Source organism: Neodiprion fabricii, chromosome 3, assembly GCF_021155785.1.
Source record: "Neodiprion fabricii isolate iyNeoFabr1 chromosome 3, iyNeoFabr1.1, whole genome shotgun sequence".
NCBI lineage: Eukaryota > Metazoa > Arthropoda > Insecta > Hymenoptera > Diprionidae > Neodiprion > Neodiprion fabricii.
The window spans coordinates 8003979-8027511 of NC_060241.1; the positions used below are offsets into that span (position 1 = coordinate 8003979).

The window sequence follows — 23533 nt, forward strand, 5'->3', positions numbered from 1 at the left end:
TTCATCTAAATTCACATTTAACTTATTTATTATGGATGGATATTTATTATGAATTATGTATGGTTGATAATTACACGCAGCAAACAAATTCCATTTATCCATATCCATTTTTCGTCCTGATACTCGTCCTTGGTTGAAACCAAGGGGTTGACCACTTTATGAGACTTTATGAGATTTCTAGATATCCCATTGTCGAACGATTTTAAGATCGTTGTAAATATTGCGAAAGACTTGTATATTCTAAGAGATTTCACAAGAACTTACGCAGTGTACCAGGTTTGAAGGGTAATCAACGCCTCGATTATAACAAAATTTATGACTTTTTAACCGTAAATTTTAACCCTACGACTCATGACTTGATTTTTTTTTTTCAAACGCATGATTGGGGTCCGAACGCGCCCGGCGCTTTTTTTGATCATAAAACCAGTCCTATGCAATTGAACAGACTCTCTTGTAAGTGGTTCTTTTTTTTCGTTTTTGCGTAAGGAAGAGGACGATATTCGAGAAATCTAATTTCATTCGCATTAAATTAATGAAAATCCTATTCAACGACTGAAATCTGTGTAGCGTCAGGAGGGCTGAGTGTTGTTCAAAGTTCGCATGGGTTGCGTTATATCTAACATTTTCGCGATTCCGTTCCGAATCATTCGATCCTATGTGCGTCGACATGAGTTGGTCTTTTCAATTCGATTACTCGATCATCATCAATGAACTAATCATACCATTCGAATGGTCTACCTCCTTTTAAACCGATCTCTTCCTCTCTCATACATTTTCTGCACTAGGAGCAGTGTCACGAAAGTGCATAATCGGTGTGTACGGAGCGTAAAACAGCGAAATAACACCTTGGTTGGGCGTAGAGTAGGTTTCGGTAACCACGCACCGAAGTCGACGCATTCTTCCCCGTAAAACTGTTTTGAGTTTACAATTTCATGAAAAATAATGGTTGGAGAAAATAATTTACCGCAAATCAGTAAAGCTATTTGTAGTTGGGACAATCCTGTAAAAATTATGAAAGAAATAAAAAAGGATGAAAACAATCGTTCGTCAAGTCGGCATGGAATACTTCGTATGTATGCTTGACCGGAAACAAAAGTATAGATTTATTTGATGTTACGGAAAATGTTATACATAAGTAATAATCACGAAAAATATGGAAGGCACAAGTCGACGTTTTCGTTCACGTTTCATATTTGAAGTAATGTTGAGAAATACGTCGACACCTTGGGATGCAAATTATTGTGTACATGTTCTCCGATTGTGTCCTGTGAATGAAAAAAAATACTCAAGATGCTATTGAAACGACATCATACTAAATATAACTATTATTTCTAGAGAGTGGGGTACTCTTGCCTGAACCACCGCAATTTCCGCACGTATAACTGCGACCACCCCCAGAGAATGACATCGAAGGAGATGGTGTGAACATGTAGTTATAGGACGATGACGAAGTGCTGCGACGGCCGCAAGTTCTACTGTTGTGACCTGAGATGAGAAGACAAATTACATATTAATTCTCATCATCTTGACTTCTGATCATAATCTTTACTGCTAACATCATAGCTCCAATAATAGTCACTGAAAATGGTCTCAATAATGTACCTTCACCGCCACAGGTACTGCATCTAGGAGTGGCTCTCGTTGAAGCCCTGGATGTCACAGAATCGCGCGAGCGTGTTGATCTGTTGTGTTCTGAGGGTTGAAAAATTTTAAAAACACGAAATTTCATACAAAATCAGTGGAACTAGTTGAATTTGCAAGACTTTTTTGAAATTTGAAAATTATGCGTAATCAATATTGAGTATATTTTATAAGGTACGAATAGCAGAGTACAATTTAATTTATTTTTGAATATATTAAAACACGAGCCGTCATTTGGTTTAAAATTCATTCATTCATCCATTCCACAACTCATTAGTTTCAGTTGTATATTGTTTAAAAATGGTGTATATTGTTAAAATTATAAATGAGTGTAAATAGTAGTCTTTCGTCGAGGGACTATATTCTTGGATTTCTCAGTGTTTTTTGTTGTTCCTTCGTTTTAAATCGTCTCTCTTCGAATTTGACTTGACTTGTGGAGTTTATGATAATTAATGTTAAATGTTCTTCTCCGAGGTTTAAATTTATTTTTTTATTATAAGTTCGTCGATTTTCGGTCTGCTAATATTTCATCCGCGTGTGTCGTGCTCATTGCGCGGTTATGTTTGAATCATTATACATTGTTAGTACCTTCTCCTCCAAATAGTCCCGATCCGTGAGTTCTCGCAGGAGTGCTGGATGCAGCAGGTTTGGGTGATGAAGTAACTGATCCCAGCTGTGAGTACGTCCATCCCTCGTGTCCTAGGTGATTAAAACAATTTTTCAATAGGAACATGGAATTTATTTTACTGGCGAGGACTTGTTTCCATTTACAATACCGGTCAAAGGTTGAAGATCAATTTTCGAATTTTCGGAATGATTCTGAGTTGTCGGACAGTGATGGTTATACCTTGGTGACCACGTACGCCGCCTTCATGTGATGTTTCGGTGGCTTTATCAGCAGTAGTTTTAAACACGGAAACAGATGATTTATTCATTGGACAGGTCGTTCTGTTGTGTCCTAGATATTGGAAAAAATTTGCACGTGAAATCGTAAATTATATCTTATTTATCAATATATCTTCGTTTATACCTTCGTTGCCACATACTCCGCACTTATATGATCTCTTGGGACTTTCGGTGACTTTGGAAGGTTGAATTATCGACTCGGATGCAGCTGATTTATTCATTGGACAGGTCGTTCTGTTGTGTCTAGATATTGGAAAAATTTGCACGTCAAGTCGTGAATTATACCTTATTTATCAATATATCTTCGTTTATACCTTCTCTGCCACATACTCCGCACTTATATGAACTCTTGGGACTTTCGGTGACTTTAGAAGGTTGAATTATCGACTCGGATGCAGCTGATTTATTCATTGGACAGGTCGTTCTGTTGTGTCCTAGATATTGGAAAAAATTTTCACGTCAAATCGTGAATTATATCTTATTTATCAATATATCTTCGTTAATACCTTCGTTGCCACATACTCCGCACTTATATGATCTCTTGGGACTTTTGGTGACTTTGGAAGGTTGAATTATCGACTTGGATGCATCTGATTTATTCATTGGACAGGTCGTTCTGTTGTGTCCTAGGTGTTACAAACAATTTTTACAGTAAATCGTCAATCAGATTTTATGCGTCAATATCTTTTTGTTTATACCTTCTTCGCGACACACTCCGCATTTACGCGTCTTCTTAAGACTCAGTGTAGGCGGTGGATTGGGAAAATCCATCACTGAGCGTATTGAATCTCTGTTTTCTGGAAATTTAAATTTTAAAACTTACGAATCTAAGACGAATAAAATACATTCATTCGATTATAATACTTTGTCACTTCTGCAATTACCCAACTCGCACGGAAATTCCTCATGATCGACCTGCTGTTTGGATTGCAACATTTTCCTCCAGATATCAGCCAATTTTCCCAATAAATTTCTTGTCTCAGTCTCCGCCTCAGCCTCTGTTTCATCATCTGTCTCATCGTCTCCGAATAACTCGGTATTCGTATTATCAGAGGCCTGTGACGAAATCTCTTTACCCGTCATTCCATCTTTTTTCATCTTCTTGTCACCGTTCATGTTATCATATGGTATTTTCGCTGCGTCAGCATCACTTTCTGCTTCATCGTTATCATTTTTATGTGGCTCAATATCAAATATCACAAGTAAAGTATCAATAAACTTGAAGACCAATTCTTTCTGTTGTTCCTGTATTTCAATATTGGATAATTTATCAATGACATCGATAAAATCACCGACAGTGTTTACGATCTTTTCTTCATACCGCAAATTTCCAGCATTATTTGTTTTTAATCTTGAGGATAAATCATTGGTGAAAAAAGAGCTTAGTAATTTCTTAAAATCCATCAAAGTTTCCTCTTTTGAAAATCTCAATATCTTAATCATGTTAAAAAAGTCTTCAACACTATCTTCAATAGCATTTATAATGTCATCTTCATCGTTATCTTCACAATCATCTGTTGAATCTTCACCGTCTTTATCTTTATTATCATAAACATTTTCAAGTTTCGACCAAACTTCGCGCGCAGTTGTGCAATTTTCGAGCAACAGAAGCAGCTCGCTGCTTATATGTAAAATCAATTTTGATTTAGCTATTTCATCCTTTTTCATCCATAACTCACCCACCGCGGATGATTCTTCGTCTTTGTCGACATGATCCCAAAGATCAGATACTCTCAACAAAGCTTCGGCTTTCACTCGCCAACTTCGATAATTCTCTTTCGTTAATACGTCGAAAGCGATTGCCCCTGAATCGCTTAGTCTGTTTGTCATCGCAAGTGTAGTACTCCACTCCTGGAAATCTCCTATAAATATCGCAGATGCAGTTTTATGTTGATACGTTCATTCGCACTTCTCCGAACAAGACAGTAGAACAAGATAGAGCTTTTGCAATGCAACCCGCCAAATATGCAACAGAATCGCGCAAGGTTTGAACTTGTACTGCCGCGATAATTTACTTCTCCGTATATAAGTTCCAACGCCGCGCGCCGTCTGTCGTGCATCTCTGAACACTAGAGGTCCCCCTCCCATTCGTGTTTGTGCGTCACTACGCATGCTACATCTATTCCTGTGATGGCCGAGCCTTTTCTGATACTGTGATAAAGAGATAGTGTCGTTTCTACCGTCCTTTATTTTCGTCTAGATTAGGTGACCAACAGTCGAAACTATTGATATTTTTTATGGAATAATCGGCCTATTCAGGATACGGATGATCTATGTGCCAAGTGTCCATCAAGTCCATTTGATTCTATCTAATGACGGATAATTATAAATTTAATACACTCCATATCAGTGAATCTATTCCATTCTGACCATTCCGTTAGATATATACTATTGGTTCTAAACTTGGTTCCTGATAAACGTCTTGTGCGCATCCACTTCAAGTGTTTGTTGCAGTTGAGAAAAAAGTAACCAGCGTTGTTTGATGTCAACAACTGCAAAACTTATTGCTCGCAGTCCCGCCGTTATCACAGGAAGCTGCATTGAGATGACAGCCACGTACATGAAACGCGATAGCGGTAACTCGGCTGAATAGCATTTGGGTAATTCCGCCTTTGAGCAGCGGATCTTGAGTGTAGTTTGATCTTGTATGTTTCAAATCGATTGAAACTCTTTCTCACGTAAAATGTACATAGTAAAAAGTGCGCCGGTATTTTTTTGCCAGTTCAGAAAAATTTGTTACATCAGTTATAAATTATAGCATTCTACTGTACAAATAGCGGACGGAAAACTTTGCAAATTAATATTTGGGGTCCCCTTACCGTGGAGAGGTGTGCAAAAACGCGTTTTGAAGATAACGAGAGACACATCTCGAAAGAAATTTACAATTTCTGAAAAATGTAGTTTTGTTATTCTTATGAGTGTTTCAAATTTTTCAAAATGCCTCTGTCGTCATGTTCGAAACACGTTTTTAAACATATTTTTACGTCAGAGGGGACCCGAGATAATAATTCTTGAAGCCACACGCGCGCCACTTTTGCAGCAAAATGCAATAATTCGTGGTTAGCGTACAAATTTTTTTTTTTTTTTTTTTATATACGATGAAACGCGATTCCACTTCTTTACATACATTTTTTGTAAGAAAAGTTTCAATTGACTCAAAAAATGGAAGTTCATTTCTCGCTAATTTCAGGTGAAATTGCCCATTTATAGTTTCCTGCAATTCTGTATCTCATTATCTGTCAAATTAAGTTAATGCAAATTAAGAACAACGCGTATCGTATCATTTCGAATTTTTAACTTTACCTTTCTAAGACGTCTTCTTCTTCTAATGCTGCAGGTTGAAAAAAATCGTTATTGTTGTACGACCATATTTTTCTTATGCGCTAACGGTACCCGTGATACGAACAACATTGTTCGTCATAGTTAATGGAAATCAAGGTCGAAGGATAGAACAATTGGTCGAAAATGAATTCCAACGAACGAAAGGAAAAAAGGTGCGCGGTACAAGGTGGGGGAATTAGTTTAGGTTCAGCCCTTGGTGGGACGTAGAGGGCGCAGTTTTGTCCTTGATACAATATCAAACTTTTCGAAAAATCCTCATTTTCCTGTGTTTAGTATCACTTGACCTGTAATAATTACGTACACAGATGCCAGGCACAAAATCCATGTAAACTTGTGCTATCAAAATTGTAAGATCCTTATAGCTTCTCCCAAAAACACAAACGCAAACTGCGACGGATTTTATATATTTTCCCGTTGATTCAGCGCATGAAAAATAAGAAAGTAATTAAACTCAACCTAGGCTAACAAAGAATTCTTTTTCTTTCGGAGACCGTTTTGATTTATGTTGTCTTCATAATCCTTGACATTCTTGTATCACGAGCCTGAACCAATTTCTCTGTAGAAATGAAAGCTCATTCCAGGAGGACTGATACGTCGAGAATAATTTTTTTGTAGGAAAAGAATCGGTGAACAACTTGCATGTAATGATAACATTATTCCATAGAAACGGACTGGCGCGAGCAAATTCTGTATGAGCGAACCCCTGCATCCAAAATCTGTAAATCAAGATAATCTGGAATAATTTCTCTGTGGAAACAAACATCTTAGATAATTGTGTTGGATCGGTCTTAATATCATTATGTAGAGATAAACCGCCGTAGAAACTTCTGTAGAGTCAAACTCGGTAAGCAAGAACTCCGTAGAGGTCCGTTCCCGATTTACGACATAAAATAACACGCCACTTTTTGTATGGCAATAAATTTTCCAGTCGCTTCGTTATTTCAATTAATTAATTTGCATTCATTGAATTCTGTTATTTTCTTTCCCACCTTTTTCTTCTCAATATTATTGTAGTTGTTGTTGTTGTGGTCGATTTTCATGACGTAACATAATGTTCAACAATCGCATCATGTTGCATTGAAAATTCTTGGTGATGGTAAAGACGTTCTACCCACGCAGGTAGGAAAGTTGTATAAATTATTGCTATTTCCGATCACTATTCATGATTTTTATAGATTCACTAGGTACACGGTTTTGTTGTTCTTCTGAAAACTTTTTCCCGTTTTATGTGTTTTCAAATTTTTATGCATGAAGATAGTAACGTTTCGCCGTTAAGAAAAAGTATAAAATTATCGCCACTCCATCATCACATTGTCTATCGGTGCCATGTTCAGCGCTGCCTGTCATGATGGTTTTTCTAGTGGAAAATGCGGGAGAATTTTGACGATCTTTAGCTGTATCTCTCGACGCATCGATCACAGCATCTTTGTATAGAATATCCAAAATTGTTATCCACCGCAACATTACTTTGATAAAGCACGTGCCTCGAATAGTAGCAGCGCGTGTGCAGGCACTTCGTAAAAGTTGGATGAAAGGAATCTCAGCCATGATTTGGTTACGTATCTTGTAAGTATGAACTCGTTCTTTCAGAATTTACTATAAGTAACGGTGCACCGTGATTGGGCCTCCCAGAAACACGAAAACCGCATCAAAAATATTGTCAGATTCTTTTGTTTTTCGGCTGTAAGTTTTCAGGAATTGACCGTAACGACTATAGCCTACTCACAATCGGTTCCGACGTTTACCAAAATTGGCAAAAATTGTGCGGAAAAAACCATGCTTTGTTTCACGTTTCCGAGCCAAAACTATTTTCCTTCGTGATGGATTTGAAGAACCCTTATTCGAGTCATTGGACCCGCAGAAAGCCTGAAAAACATCTGCAACATTGTAGAATCAACAGCAAAGTGAAATTATCAGGAAATCCTTAATTTTTTTCCTCAGTACGGGGGAAGGGGGGTTTATGATAAACCTTTAGGAATGACTTATACTGCGATGATATCGGATGTTTAATGCTCTTGTTTTCAGACGTTAAATACATTTTAAGTTTTGAATATTGAGCAGTTTTGTTTACGCTTGAGGATGATATCTTCTTTCACTTTGCAAAGGGGAGTGAGATGTCCACTGGATGATTTGCACCGATTATTCAGGGAGTTGAACACTTTTGGTACAATTTCGAAACACTGCGAGGGATGAAATTTCCTGTTTTTCACTCGTAAGGGGAGTAATGATACCAATAGATGCCTGCCGGAGGGTGAGTTGTGAATTTGGATTGGTTTTCAAGAGAAGTTCCACTTCGCGCTTTACGATGACGGTTCGACAAGCGATCCGTTGCCATCGGAACGATGCGCGATAGATGGTTCGGGGTCTTGTATTGAAAATCAAGAGAATAACCACCAATCACGTCGTGAGCTGAGTACGTTGAGTGACTCCGCTGCCACCAGTTTTGTACAGGGGTGGTGGTTGGGGATCCCAAAATGACGATTCAAAAAAAATTCCACTTATCACTTTGCGGGGCGAGTACGATGAAAGGATATGAGAGGAAGTTGTATTGAGGAGTTGAATGTCTCAGTGTATTATGATTGATTTATTCGACAAATGATGGAGAGTACAATGAGAAGATTTGGGGGAGGAAAAAGGAAAGAGAGGTGAATTTAGATGTTGTCCGAATGGGAGATGACTTGAGAGTGTCAATATGTATATGAGACGAAGGCTGCAAGAAACCGGCCGGTTGCAGTTTAGGATTACAGGGAGCATTCTGCTGATACGATATGGGAACCGGGACAGTTAGGTGATGATAAGAAGAGGATGAAGGATGTAAGGTAGCTGTGAGAGCTTGGGAAAGGATGTCATAACATTTTAAACTAGATCTCTCTGTATTATTATAAACTTCCAATAATTTCATAGTTTTCAGACTGATCAATCACACTTACGCATGAAAATGTAGAAGGTATTTTATTTAGAACAGGAACTTTGACAGATTTGAAATTGTATAGAATAATTCAGTTTCGGCCTGATGCGCTTCGTGTCCTGGCTAACAGTCGAATGTCTCCAGGACCGCCTTCCTCCGAGAGCAGTCCTCGGGGCTCTCGAGTCGAGTTATTCCGTAGCGTAAACATCCGATAACCGATCCCGCATGGTTATCTGGCTGAGCCAGTCCTCTTCAAAATGTTTACTTCAAATTTTTGTATATATTCTTCGGTTAATTAATGCACACGTATTTTCTTTGGTCCAAGTGCATAGTGATATAGTGCCCGTAACTATGTGCAGATAGCATGTTTGGAGTTTATTTTATTTTTATTTACAATTAGTTACTTTTCAGATCTAAGCTGATTTGAGTTTCTTGTAATTTGTTAATATTGTTGGAGACTACAGTCATGTGTAGAGATACATTTTTTACAAAACATTTTAGCATTATATTCAATTCAATTCTTTTAATTCTATTGAACATTCTAAGATGGATGCAGCCGCATAATAACGGTTACTAATTTATTCTTCCCTCATTCCGTACAAGCTGGTCGCTTATGGGGACATATCCGAAAGAGTATGGATGATTTGGAAATTATTGTTGTTATTATTATTATTATTCAAATCCGATGCAACATAATCTGACATGAGGAATGGGTCCTAGATGTTGTTGCATATACAGTTAGTGTTTAACACTTGGTTGCGATGGTATATGATAAACACAACATAGTACGAAATTGAGAATAACAGAAGAAGAAAAAAAACTGCAAGCAATACGATTGCAATTCGATTAGAATGAGTAACTAGAAATGTGGTGGCAAGTTGATCCAATTACAGGGCTCATAGTGGTCTCCGTGACCGGAAAAAGTGATAAAAGTGATCATTTAGTGACAATAAAGTGATTAAAAAGTGACATGTTTCGGAAAATTTATACATTTAATTTCGGAGTACGTGGTTCACATCTATTATACCGAGTGCCTGTTCGTCAAGGCGGAGTGAGAATGTAAAATTTTTGTAAATCGAAAGGGCCGATTGTAGGAAAGTTGTGGATATGCGTGTAAGTACAGAAAATTCTTTGCCGCAGCCTGAAAATTAAGATCTTCAGCTACGGAAAAAGATTTAAAGTTTTGGTGTTATAGCCCGATTCAAAATTCATGCTTTTTCCATACTTATTCACACATGCATGATGATTATGTTCACATCTTTGCATCAAATTGGGACATTCTGAATTGAAATGGAATTGGTGTCATTTTGTTTTTTGAACCATCAGGAAAGTATTTTTACAGATTAGAGAATTGGAAAAGAATTATTTCTCGATTCAGGCTTTTCCAAGAAATTGGTGAATCTCGAATATGCTCTTCTTCGTAGAGGGTGATTCGCTACTTGAAAATCACTCGGGCACTGACTAAGTCACTAAGTCAGTCAGTCCGTCAGTAAGTTAGTTAGTCAGTCAGTGCCCAAGTAACAGGAATCTACTCGAAAAATTGAAGTAGTAAACTATTCGTGACTTTGTTCAAAGAAGAGCATATTTGAGATTCACCAGTTTCTTGGAAAAGCGTGAATGGAAAAATAGTTCTTTCCCAATTTTCTAATCCGTACAAATACTTTCGGGATGGTTCAAATCACGGTTCTTGCCAATGAGTGTACAAAAGTATTATATTGAACCAACCAGAAAAAAGTGGAAATTAGAAACAAGTAGTGAAAAAATTGAAAAAAAATAAACAAATAAATAAAATAACTCTGCCTATTACGGTTCCAAGCCTGGATGTGAAAAAAAAATGATTTTATTTCTAAACAGTAAAACTTTGCAAAAAATTTTTTATATGTTTTTCAATAATATATGATGAACGAGAATGACATGTATTCCAGTTCAGTTCAGAATATTCCAATTTGATGCCAAGAAATGAACATAATAATTGTGCATATGTGTATAAGTGTGAAAAAACCATGTATTTTGGATTGGTAGATAACACCAAAACTTTAATATTTTTTCCATAGCTGAAGATCTTTACTTTTGGAGTGCAGCAATGAACTTTCTGCACTTACACGCGTACCCACAAAATTTCCACACCCAGCCATATCAATTTTGACAAATTTTACATTTTCGCCCCATCCCAATAAAGAGAGAATATAAGTACCAAAACATAAGAAAAAAAAATTTAGATCATTATGGTATAGTTGAAAAAAGTTACTTTTTGCTGAATGGTAAGAAAAAGTGGAAAAAATTGATTAAAAGTGAGAAAAGTGACGTACTATGAGCCCTGCAATTACATCTAACATCTGTATTTGTGGACTGGGTGAGGAACGTTAAACTTACCTTATGTAATACTATTTTATAACGCACTTAAAATCGCCAGGGTAATGTGTACCTTGGCTGAAAACAAAGACTCTTGCCCGAATGTTTCTTGGTATAAATATGAAGTATAAGTCATGGGACAAAACGAAAGATGACAAAAATAATAGAAAGAAAAAATAAAATAGGTATGTAGCGATGACATGATATGTACCCTCAAATAAATACATGCATCTACATCATTATTCTGTAATAACTTGCAGAATAAATTGTACGTAAATGAAAATTGAAGTGAAAAAAAGGATACAAAAAAAAAACGTAAATAAAAAAATATTATTCATGCTTAAGATAAGCATAACTACACATTTTTTTCAACGTTTGGAGTTGTTCTGCTCTCTATGTATGTCAAAAAGTCATTCGAAGTGAAATAAAAATAATTAAAAAACAGCGGAAACTGAATTCGACTAATTACAATCGCCCCAGTTGAAAGGTAAATGAAAAAAACACCAGGAAGAATATAATTCCAAGTTTGTAATTAATAGTAATAGAGTATAACGAGAAATAAATCATTTCCAAATTCATCCTCAAGGGAAAATATCATTGCATAAAAAATTACACTTTTAAGTAATAGTAGTTATTATCTAATTGAATTACGTCTTTATCCACAGAATATGATTTGTAGATCTTTAGTTTGATTTGTCAGTTCAGTGATTCGGAATAACTCAGAGCACTGGTTTCAAATAAATGTTTATAACTTCTATCAGATTTATTGTAGAAAATGTTATACTTTTTACTTGGGTTACTCTTAGTCATTCTGAAGTGAAAAATCGAACAAACTGTTAGTTAAGACATATCCCTACATATTTACAGTATTATACCTGTTCGGTTTATGCTTAAGGTATAACAAAGCAGTGATATCATATCAAAACTAAATTTCAAGCTAAATACGATAGTTGCCAACATCGTGGCTCCATAACAAAAGTCATGAAACTACTTTCAACGCACCTTTCCAAATTTTAACAATTGCCCTACCAAAGTTATGTTTCGAACAGACAAACAGTTCGTATAATGAGCCACTCATACCAGTTTCATTTTGCCCCTACACGTATGCAAGTACCTAATGTGCAAAGTGATTTCCGCGAAATAAATTTTCGGAAGTGAAAAGTTAACTAACGAATATTTAACATAAAAATTGTTCCTTTGATAAAAATGTGTGGTGTGACATAACGTTCAACAATTTTATATTCGCGATATTGAGCAAAACATTATTTTTTATAACATTTAATTCGTGGATTCAAACTTTGGGACGTATAACAAGTCATTCAAATGTTATTTTACACTAAAGAAAATAACAGCTAAATCATACTTGGGAATTCACAATCAGTCCACAAAGTTATGTGCACATACAGGTGCGAAAAAATGGAAACGGATTTATTGACTCTTGATTCAAGTTCACAGGCCGCTGTTGTTTCGATTTCCTCACAGAAGAAAGGAGTCACAGACGAAATTTATGTAATATCGTATATATTTTGATTGAAAGTACTTCAATCTGTCAAAAACAATATTTATTTGGCTGGATGCGTATCTGTGAGAACAATCCAGATTTATGTTATTTATTCGGGATGAAACGGTTTTTGTTATGAATGCGTAAGTCTTCTTCCTGCAGTCGAAATTACAGTATAAACTCAACGGTAAGTGGGTGGGCAAATGTTAATTTTCAGATCCGCATAATTAGTTTTCGCTTTACTACTATAAAGCTATACTTAAAGCTTTGTAAAGAAATGTAAAAAAGATGCAACATCGGATATTATATATTCTATCACATTCGACATTACAGTGTCATTGAAGCACAGTTAAGTGCATCTGGCACTAAGTCAAATCACAGTTAATTACAATTTTTAAATATACTCAGCTAACTTTACTTAATTTTAAAAATCTGTTTAAGCTGAACATGTCATGATTTAATCGGTTTTGGTACTGGTTAGACATAATAGAACTCTAATAAATTGGTATTATGATATTCAAAATTAGCAATAAATATATTTGTTGGAATAGTTCCTTTTCTTTAAAAACTTAGGCTAAGGTATAAAAAATCTATAGATAAACAATATCACATAAATGTGTAGCATGATTAGAAGCTTCTTAAAACTCGATTACGATTAGACTTAAATTTTCCCTACTTTTGTTTCAAGTGGGTATTTTAATTAAAAATTTTAAACCGCATTAAAGGAACTCTTTATAAAATGGATATACCTTACATCTGTATGTATCATGTATGTTTTTTGGCATCTTTTGTATGATCACACTTCATTTAACAGCGATATAACTGTTGGTGTGCCAATGTCAGGGCTCCTAGAAACTTTACTTTGTCATTATATTTTTCCCTTACGGCTTGTCAAAAATTCTTTCATGCTAGTATTATCGTGGGATAAAGTTCTACCATAAGACAACATTAGGTATTCTTAATTTTCTTTTTACTGGCCATAATGTGAAGCTAGAGAAGTCTGTTCATCGATTTTCTCAAGCAGGATCTCCGCAATGTTCACTTTTTTGCCATCAGAATCATAATCTGTAATGAGATTCAGTTTATTTTCAATTATCTCTTTTGGTAGTCAATATTTTACTTGCAACAACCTGGAGTTGTAATTAAGATTGGCCAATCACATGCAATTTATGAGTAACATCTATAGACACGTAGACGTTAGATTTGAAGTGAATGGTACATTAGCCGACCAAATAAAAATTTACCTTCGTAATAAATCAATTCACACAAATCGCGGCATTCCGGTTTACTTCTAATGATGTGCCGCAGAGTTCTATAAAAAGATCCCGCAATTTCTTTCTTGTATTCCTTATAAGAGGCTACAACACAAATCAAAACATACAATTGGTATGTAGCAATGTGACAAAACAATCACCATGTCGTTAGAGGTATTGAAATGAACTTGTGATTCAATAGTTTTAAAGTTAGACATAACTTACACGAATCCTTGTCAGAATGTTCCAGAACTTCGTAAAACGTCAGCAAAGGAGTTGCACCTTCAGTTATCACATATACCTTACTATCGTTTCCTCTTTGTCCCCTTGGATGGATCTTGTAGACACTATTGTGATACGTGCGATGAACTACACCGGCTCGATGTTTAACAACCGATTCGAGTTTCTGGAATAGTATCAATACATGCCAGTTATATATAGTCGGAATGGTGTTGAGATATCCTTATAGTGCGAGAGCCCACATTTTTTCTTATCGCACCAAATGTAAAACTACATAGAATTGATAGTTTAGATGATTCTAAGCCCAAAAATGTGATTTTCTAAAATTTTACGTTTTTCGTTTGCTCTGAGCGCATTTTCAAAAATGTCGTAAAATTTAGCCAATTCTATCATATAAAAAAGTCTGATTTACGGAATGTATGTCAAGAATGGCACGTTGCGCCTGGCCAGAAAACCAGTTCTGATAAAAAAAAATATATATGTATGGTATATATGTAGGGTGAGCAAAAAAAACTAACCTATCAAATCTATGGTCTTAAAAGGATTTAATTACTGAGAAATAAATCCTCCCGTTTGGAAAAATTTTTAGCTCAATTTTAAAAAATGTCGCTGGCCATTTGAAATTTCCCATATAAATAACATGCAAAAAAATTTTTTTTCATTAAAAATGCTAGAACTTTCGAATCGTTTTACCATTTGCATTTTTTTTTTATTGGCAAAATAAAGAAAAAAAAATCTTACGAAAAATCTGAAAAAATTTTCAAATATCCAATGTGACATATAAAAATGTTTCAGCAACCATCCATAATAAAATTACTTCCGCTTCTAATTTTTTTAACGTTTTTTTTCTCGGAAAGAGCTTGAAACCAGTAAGAGGGGAAAATCGGCCCACTCCGGCTCCAACCTTAAAAATTTTGATATCTGACAAAGGATTTTTCGGAATTTTTAAAAATTTTTAATTTTGGTCGGTCAATAAAATAGTTTCTTAAAATTGTAGAGAATTCAAATTGAGTGGGAGAAAAAAAAAAAAAAAAAACGGAGTACTTTTCAAAGTGAGAAATATCATAGAAAAAATCGCGCGCCAAATCTGAGAGGTCAAGTGTAAAACCCAGGTCGAATTGGCGTGGAATGCCCTATATATAGCATTGTGTCTGAAAATCATATTTATAAGTAAATTTAAGTTAATTGATGCGAAATAATTAATTTCCAGAAAAAAATCTATTTGCTGGACATTTTGAAAGCATTTCAAAAATGTAATAAAATTGAACGAGTTGATATTATCGAAAATCGTCTGAAAACTGTTCGACATGATAAAATAAGTTGCCCAGATGTAAAATAATCCGATATCAGACAAATCAAGTATTGCACGGGCCCTATCAGAGTATTATAGGCAAGATGAAAAATGTCCGACAACAGTATTTTGGTAATTTCGTTAGCCATACAAAATATTTGAAACAAATTTGAAGTTAATTGCTATTATACGAGTCAGCTAAGTTTTACGACATTCTTGAAAATGCGCGCACCTCAAACCCATGACACAAAATATCTGAAAACACTATTTTCAGTACTAATTTAATAAAATCTACATACATTTTCAATATCAGATATATCGTCGTAATATGATCTGGTTTTTTTTTTACATCACCCTGTGCGACCTTGCAAGATTTCTGATGATTACTACCCCCCTAGTCCTGTCTAGGATCATCTAAATTATTGATTCTACCTGGTTTTATCCTTGTTGCGATGAAAGACGATTTTGTTTACAGGCTCGCCTACTATTATCACCACGAAGATAACAAAATTTCAATCAATATTGTCTGCATGTGATGAATTTTATCGAATATTTTCACGTTCTATCAGCTATGTATATTCAATAAAAGCAAGGATAGGACACCCCCATAAAATGCTACTAGTTTCTATCTTCAAAGTATCTTGTTTAGGTGTATTATTTCAAATTAAAGAAGGTTTAAGCCTTCATGAATACCTTTGCACTTTCCATCCAGTAGTAGCTAGCTTCTTCAAGATTTGGAGGAATGTGAAGCGAGGTAGGAATTAGAATGAAAAGTTTTTTCACTGGTACCTCCACTCCATTTTGACTTTCATATACCTTGATGTTCTCATATAAGCCTAATGACAAATTTAAAATTGGAAAAATTATTATCAGCTTGTGAAAACCATAAAATTTCAGCGTAACAGCAACGAAGCCATGAGAAAAAAGTCTTGAAACGAATTTTTATCCTAGCCATCGATGAGATTTGGTTATTTTTAGAGCTTCATACTACATTGAGCTAAACAAAATTCAAACCGTCAAACTATAAGTGAAAGATATCGCACTATAGATCTGTTTTAGAAATCGTAAAATATGGAAAAGGTTATTGGATTAGGCTTAGTGAATCCTGGAAATATGTCAGTGATAGTAAAAAAAAAAAAAATTGAGATAACAGGCTTACTAACAGTCTTGTCTTAAAACCATGGTACGTTAAATTCAAATTAACTACGTATTTTTGACCTTTCTTCTCATCCCCAACTGAAGGAAGAACGATGTTCAAGTATCCGTAGAAGTAGCTGTATGCCATACTGCTTCCATAATCCAAACCTTTCATTTGTGAAACTTTCAAAACTGTATCTAGTCTACTTTCGTCCTGAAATCAGGGATAAAATGTGATAGACGTTGTGAAGATATTGATTCATATGAGGTACATCTGCAGTGAAAAGACGTAAAAATATGGTTATGGAGTTTCTACCAAAAGTCGTAATTCCTTGCGCACTATTTCTCAAATACTTACAACATTAATCAGGCGGAGTATGATCATTGAAGAAAGCAATGAGCAGATGTACGGTTCTGGACCGTGGCTCCAAAGAAACATGATCGGATTTTCGACTGCCATTATCATAGCCTATAAAATTTAATGAAGAATAGAGAGAACTGTGGAAATCTTAGACAACTGTAAGTCATTTAAAAAAATCTCTGTTCTCCACCTCTTTATTCGAAGTAATTTTTCTGATATAGGGCTATTCCGCGTCAACCGGATCAGTCATCTCTCAGATATTTTTTTAATTTGGCATGTGGATTGTGTGGGAGGAGTTAGATTTTTGTGCCAAAGCGCGAATCTCACAATGCAAAATTCGATTTTTTATTAACAATAACAAATTAGACTCCCATTTAGACTCGGCGCGCCGCAATTTCATGCGCATCGACACCTTTAATGATTTTTTACTGAAAAACGAAGAAAAACACCCCTCTCAAATTAATTCACAGGTTGTAGTACAGTTCAAGGAACATGTCAGAATTTAAAAAAATTTTTTTGATCGTATCAGTCACTGTTTTAAAAATCTTTGAAAAATTAATTGTTAAATAAACAATTGATAACAGCTTTTTTTTACCATTTCGTATTTGTTTTTAAATTCTATGGAGCTTTCTGCGTAATTTGAAAAAAAAAAAATATATTTTATCTAATTTTTTGCCAAAGTTACGAATTTTTGAAAAAAATGGGAGTCTAATTTGTTATTGTTAATAAAAAATCGAATTTTGCATTATGAGATTCGTGCTTTGGCACAAAAATCTAACTCCCCCTACACAATCCACATGCCAAATTAAAAAAATATCTGAGAGATGACTGATCCGGTTGATGCGGAATAGCCCTATAACGAAATGAATGGTAGATTTTCAGGTCTTACTATCATTGCAATGCTGACAATGAGATAAAAGTACACAAAAGTCGTATTTTTAAATAAAATTTAGCAGTCGATTGCTGTAACATTACTAAACTCTGATAAGATAGTAGGACATAAAATGAAATTCTATGTTCGAACAAGAACATTAAATTAGTAATAATTTGAGCATGTTGAAAGTGTGTTCAGTATAAGTAATGAACACCAAAAGCTAGCTCACAGACTCATAATTCACTCCATACTTTATACCCTTAAGTTATTTTATAAACAACGTATATTGTTCTGAATTTGAAAAGACAATTCAAACTAAGCCATGTATTATCCATTACTTTAATATTACTACGTACAATCAAACACGAGATGCACACTGCGATGATAATTATACATAATGTGTTGTATTCCAGCGCAACTACGAAGACTTTCAAGATTTTGTCATCATATCTTGCATGGACATGACGTAACTCTTCGAAAAGATTCGTGATTCTCATCAAGAAATTGCACAATGAGATCAAAATTATGTTACTTGCAGTGCAGTAAACTTGAAAAAAAAATATACATTTGTCAATTTAGATTATATACATTGAGTTAATTTGAGTAAAAAATAAATATTGGATTATAATCTGAATCCATAAGTTACATAGAGTTACTGAAAACTTCTGATTATATCAACATTACATCTTATACTAACCACAGTATTTAATGTAATCATTTAAATCTCGGTTCCTTGATGCATAGTAAGCACATACTGAAAAAAAAGACATTACATCGCATATAATTCTAATGAAGCGTCAAGTGAATTAATATGCATAATAAAATAGAATTATTCAACAGGGTGGAAAACATTTTGCTCAAATAAAATTCCCTGACTTTTCCCATAAAAAAAATGCAGAATTCCCTGACTTTTTCCTATGAAACTTAGATAATGTTGCGCAGATTTTATGACCAAAAGCTCCAGAAGTTGTGCATCTTGAATATATAAATTCGGATCTAAAAAACACACGGTATTGCATCGTATTACACAAATAATTAGAAATTGAACAATAACATTTCCGAAAATTAACTTAACTGAATTAATTAAGCATAGTTGAAGTTTGAAAACGATTTATAAAGAAAGTATGTTTTTTCCTATGATCCATCATAATTCCCTGACTTTTCCCTGACTTTTCCCAATAGATGAAATTTCCTAACTATTCCCGATTTTCTTGGTCGGTCACCACCCTATTCAATTAAATATAAATGAAAGTAGACTATTTAGAAGTAATTGTTGATCAACAGCTTAATTTAGTTTTATAAATTTCACACTTACACATCATAAGTAGAATGATTAATATAATCTGTGTAATCATGGCAGTATTACCACGATCTCCAGGTATGTTTTTAGGGTACAAAAGCCCCCCTCCTCTTAATTCCTTGACTACCTAGTGATTGAAAACACAGAAATAAACATTTTTATTTGGTTTCAGACTAACTTTTTTCCAACCGTAATTTGAAAAAATATTATGTTTCACCAGACTTGTGTTTTCCAAATTTCTAGTCTACCGATCTCACTAACAAGAGGAACATATACATATACTATGAAATGGCAAAAACGTAATCAATGTGATTAAAAATATTTGCGACAAACTTAATAATCAAAAGAGTTTACCAGAAATTTCAACACAATGGAATGAAAATAAAAAAAATAAAAATAAATTGGGACCCTTCTTATCTCTAGGGGAAAAAATGATAAAGTTCTTTTGTTTTTAATAACAGGTTTCAAGAGGGTGCCCTGGTCGATTTCGTCATTGACGTATATTTCTCAAAGTATCAAAGTCCATGCATCTCTAATATAAAAAAGGGACAACGGCTCTATTCTATACACTATTCTGAACAAAAACACTCCGATACATTTTCATTTGATGCAGAAATAAAGAAATGGCATGGATTCTTACGTATTTACTATTGCGATTGCAGATACGTGCAGTTCGATACTTGGAAATATATACGTCACATTGAAACTGACCAGGGCACTCCGTAAATAAGATTTTCTGTTTTTCTAATTTTCTACATCCATAAAAACACTGTGATTGCAACTAATTCTGGTTCACTTACTGGCTCGCTAACCAACTCACATGCCTAAACTTACTGAAAATTTTTTCAAACATTTCTATTCGAATCACCAGAATGAAAACTGGATACTTGTTAACAATAAATTCAACTTGCCTGTAGTTCGGTACAATCAATCGCACTCGCCATTTTTAGTTGTAAAAAGCAAGTGTAACAGAGCTGCTTTTTTTCGCTGGTTCATTCAGAGTAACGCTGAATACCTGTCGATTTCATTGGATGGTCAGTGCATGTCCAGAAGGAGACTGGCGTACTTTAACGGAATACTATTTGTAACTTAACCCAATCATTGCATACACAATATATATTATAATCACACCTTCTGCTGGAGGTTCGTCGCGTTCCGCAGATTTACCGAGAACCGTAAGCAATCGCAAGTTCCACTCCCGGTTCTGTGCGTAGTTACACTTTGATGCAGACTTGCCGGCACGTCGCTACTACTCTGTTGCATACATATGTGTAATCAGCTTTCCATGTGTGCATGCTTGTGACTTACTAAAAATGGCAAGTAAACATATATGGGGTGTAAGCATAACGTACTGAACATCATCTCTGTGATCTTGACAGAAGCTAAATTTTTGTTGTAAACATCAGTCTGCATTGACGACAGCTGACTGCGAATTTTTAAAATCCGTCTGTAACGTGAATTGGACTAAACAAAAGACGTGACCCGTCTAGAATGGACATTGTTGATAATAATGTAATCTGTACACATTCGACGTGCAAGTTATAATAATCGAAAGCCATTTACTATATTCAATTCAAGTTACTCATGCGCACTCTCAACAGGTTAAGGTCGTGTAGCATGTTAACTGTTCAATGGAAGAAGTTCGCAACATTCACGCCATTGAACTAAAATATCACTTCAAGACGGTTATGTTATAATTGAGTGGTTCGGGCGGCAGGCGATTTTGCTTGCAGTTTACAATGCATCTCGTACTATACTTCGTACCATACTTGTATTGAATCAACCAACACTGTTTCGCGACTGATTACACTCGCTTACGTCGTCACTATATTTATATGCTTCCAATGTAAAATTGAAATTAAACTTGAATTGTGAAATTGTAATCAAGAAGACAGAGAATTAAACGTATAAGCTGTATGTAAATTAATTAGAATCTAAATTCTACGTATATCATAGTGCATGTGACAACGGAAGTATAAAATGCACAGTAATTCTTTCAAATATACATCATAAAGTATACATATATGAATAGATATACATGAAATATAGTAATACTGGAACGCGCACCGTGTACAAAACACGTGTGGCCACTCTGTCCCCACGCAAATGTTGAACAAAGAAATGTGCTCCCATTAGTGAAAGAGAGATGAAGTCCTCCCAACTCCATCTCTTTCGTTGCCAATTAAAAACGTGTATCTGAGAAAGACAGAATCCTCGTAATTTTCTATTTTTCTCCGCGACACTCCGGGCAACGTTGGATAATACCGCCTAATTCAGTGAGATAGTCCGTGAGTGAGATAAATAATCGTACATACTTGGCGTTTTCAGATGTCGTCACGGTCGTCACCATGAACACATGTCGTTACTGTTTGGCCATGTTACGATTTGTTTTTTGATTGGCTCTTCGTAAGTCCGTAGATTGGATCGTGATTCGTGTTGCCTTGACGAATAGAAATTCGTACCTTAAGCCCCGGGAAAGGAATTTAAATTAAGATTCCAATAATTGTTAGACTAGGTCAACTGAAGATATACAGGGTGTCCTAATTGAAAAGACGCATTACGTTTCCAGTTAACCTAATGGTTCAATTGGAAAATTTGTTCTACAAAAGTTGTATAGTTTAGAGGGGGCAACATAAAGAACTTTTTTCCTGCGGTCCAGCATCATAACTGGTGATGCTGTAGAGGATGGACGAGTTCTTTAAAATGGATTCATACATTTTTGTTTCAATTAAAATATTCCGTATACGAAAATGTGCAACTTTCTCAGGAATTTTTTTTCATAATATGAATAATTTGTGAGACAGCAAAAAATCAAATTCTGCAATACACAAGGAGATTGAGTCTTCCGCGCCCCGTGTGTGTGTGTGCATGCATTGATGTTGCGTCCTATCTGACCTTCATATAACACGACACAATAACAATCTTCTGTGTCTTATCTTTTCATAACACGACAAGGACGTATGGGGCGCGGAAGACTCAATCTCCTCGTGTATTGCAGAATTTGATTTTTTGTCGTATCTCACGAACTATTCATGTTCATGAAAAAAAAATTCCCAAGAAAGTTGCACATTTTTGAATAAGGAATATTTTAATTGAAGAAAAATGTATGATTCCATTTAAAAAAAAACTGGTCCATCCTCTACAGCGTCACCAGCTATGATGCTGGACCGCCGGGAAAAAAATTCTTCATGCGTCCCCCTCTGAACTTTTGTAGGCTACATTTTCCAATTGAACCATTAGGTCAGCTGGAAACGTAATGCGTCTTTTCAATTGGGACACCCTATATACTTCAAGCAACGTAGACTACGAAGTTAGATTGAACAAACTCATAGATAACATTTTATTCGGAAAGAATCTAGCCGCGTTATAACATAGAATAAAATTTTATAACAAAATGAAATCATCCTATAGGTAAAAAGAAACTTGGAGCGAACTCAATTAATCGGAGTCAGAGACGAACGTAATGCTTTTATCCCGCGGAAAGCAAAGAATGCCAGTCCAGTTTCTCTCCCCACTCTGGAGATTAGTAAGGGCGTCGCTCATTGTTAGGCCTTCCTTCTTTATACACACGTTCTCTCTCTTTCGCTCTCCGCTCTACTTTTCCTAGTCTGTTTCTCTCCTCTTTCTCTCTCTCTTTCTTAAAACGAAATCACGTGCAGCCAGTTTATCGTATAAAGGTGTCTAGTTACGGAGAGTAAATTCTGAGAGTTGCTCCATGGCGTCTCATAAACAATAAGTTACCGCAGCGATAATTGTTGCATTGGAAATTATGAGGACGAAAATGACAGAAAAGTAGGAGATGGCTGGTTAATTCTTGGGTAACACAGAGACTGTAAAGCGGTGTTACAAAGAATCTTGTATGTAAATTGAAAATAGCGGGCGCGTGTCAATTTCGGAATCGCATCCGAATGACTGCAGTTCGGTTAAAATTTGTTGGGCTGACTATTGCGAAAAAAGGTGGATGAATTTTTGTATATATTCTTCGGTTAATTAATGCACACGTATTTTCTTTGGTCCAAGTGCATAGTGATATAGTGCCCGTAACTATGTACAGATAGCATGTTTGAACTTTTCCACTTGAATGCAAGCTCTCATGAGTCTACTATCGACAAGTTTGACGTTACTGCTTACGAGTTACACTCACAATCAGCAATGCGTCCACTGCAGGCGAGTTCTGCTCTCGAGAGCGACTGTCGAAAATTTTACTCTCACGTGGATAGGCACCTTAAGAATCTGTGGTCAAACAAGGGAATAATCTATATGAGGAAAGCCGATGGTCTACTCCCAATTACCATTCGTACAATTGACGATCTAAATTTGTTACAATGACTGCCATCCCCCGCGATACGTTGTCATTTTCCGTCGGTACCGTCAACCGCGATACAGTCTGTTCAGCGTGCACAGACGAAATTAATTGTAAGACTTAC

General features: G+C 35.4%; 2 protein-coding genes across 8 annotated transcripts; both read right to left on the reverse strand.

Annotated features, from left to right (window-relative positions):
• Positions 1-1090: 1090 nt before the first annotated feature.
• Positions 1091-4562, reverse strand: LOC124178776. 2 transcript variants are annotated; one of them, XM_046562394.1, is made up of 9 exons: positions 3432-4562; positions 3246-3344; positions 3054-3173; positions 2862-2981; positions 2489-2599; positions 2230-2340; positions 1603-1692; positions 1354-1485; positions 1091-1265 (listed from the first exon to the last, which is right to left on the reverse strand). In XM_046562394.1, the coding sequence occupies exons 1-9, from the start codon at positions 4375-4377 to the stop codon at positions 1237-1239; spliced, it is 1758 nt and encodes a 585-aa protein (XP_046418350.1). In that variant the 5' UTR covers positions 4378-4562; the 3' UTR covers positions 1091-1236. The 2 variants fall into 2 exon arrangements, with proteins under 2 accessions (XP_046418350.1, XP_046418351.1); XM_046562395.1 differs by lacking the exon at positions 2862-2981 and having other exon boundaries at positions 3432-4561.
• Positions 4563-13366: 8804 nt separating this feature from the next.
• LOC124178777 (stimulator of interferon genes protein-like) lies at positions 13367-21541 on the reverse strand. Of its 6 annotated transcripts, none has more exons than XM_046562396.1 (11): positions 21422-21541; positions 20018-20413; positions 19122-19233; positions 18504-18560; positions 18163-18353; positions 16930-17040; positions 16653-16785; positions 16128-16270; positions 14129-14309; positions 13895-14008; positions 13367-13715 (listed from the first exon to the last, which is right to left on the reverse strand). In XM_046562396.1, exons 2-11 carry the CDS (start codon positions 20048-20050, stop codon positions 13621-13623), a joined length of 1170 nt encoding a protein of 389 aa, XP_046418352.1. In that variant the 5' UTR covers positions 20051-20413; positions 21422-21541; the 3' UTR covers positions 13367-13620. The 6 variants fall into 6 exon arrangements, with proteins under 6 accessions (XP_046418352.1, XP_046418353.1, XP_046418354.1 ...); XM_046562397.1 differs by lacking the exon at positions 21422-21541 and adding an exon at positions 20871-21057; XM_046562398.1 differs by lacking the exon at positions 21422-21541 and having other exon boundaries at positions 20018-20121; positions 20238-20430.
• Positions 21542-23533: the final 1992 nt, after the last annotated feature.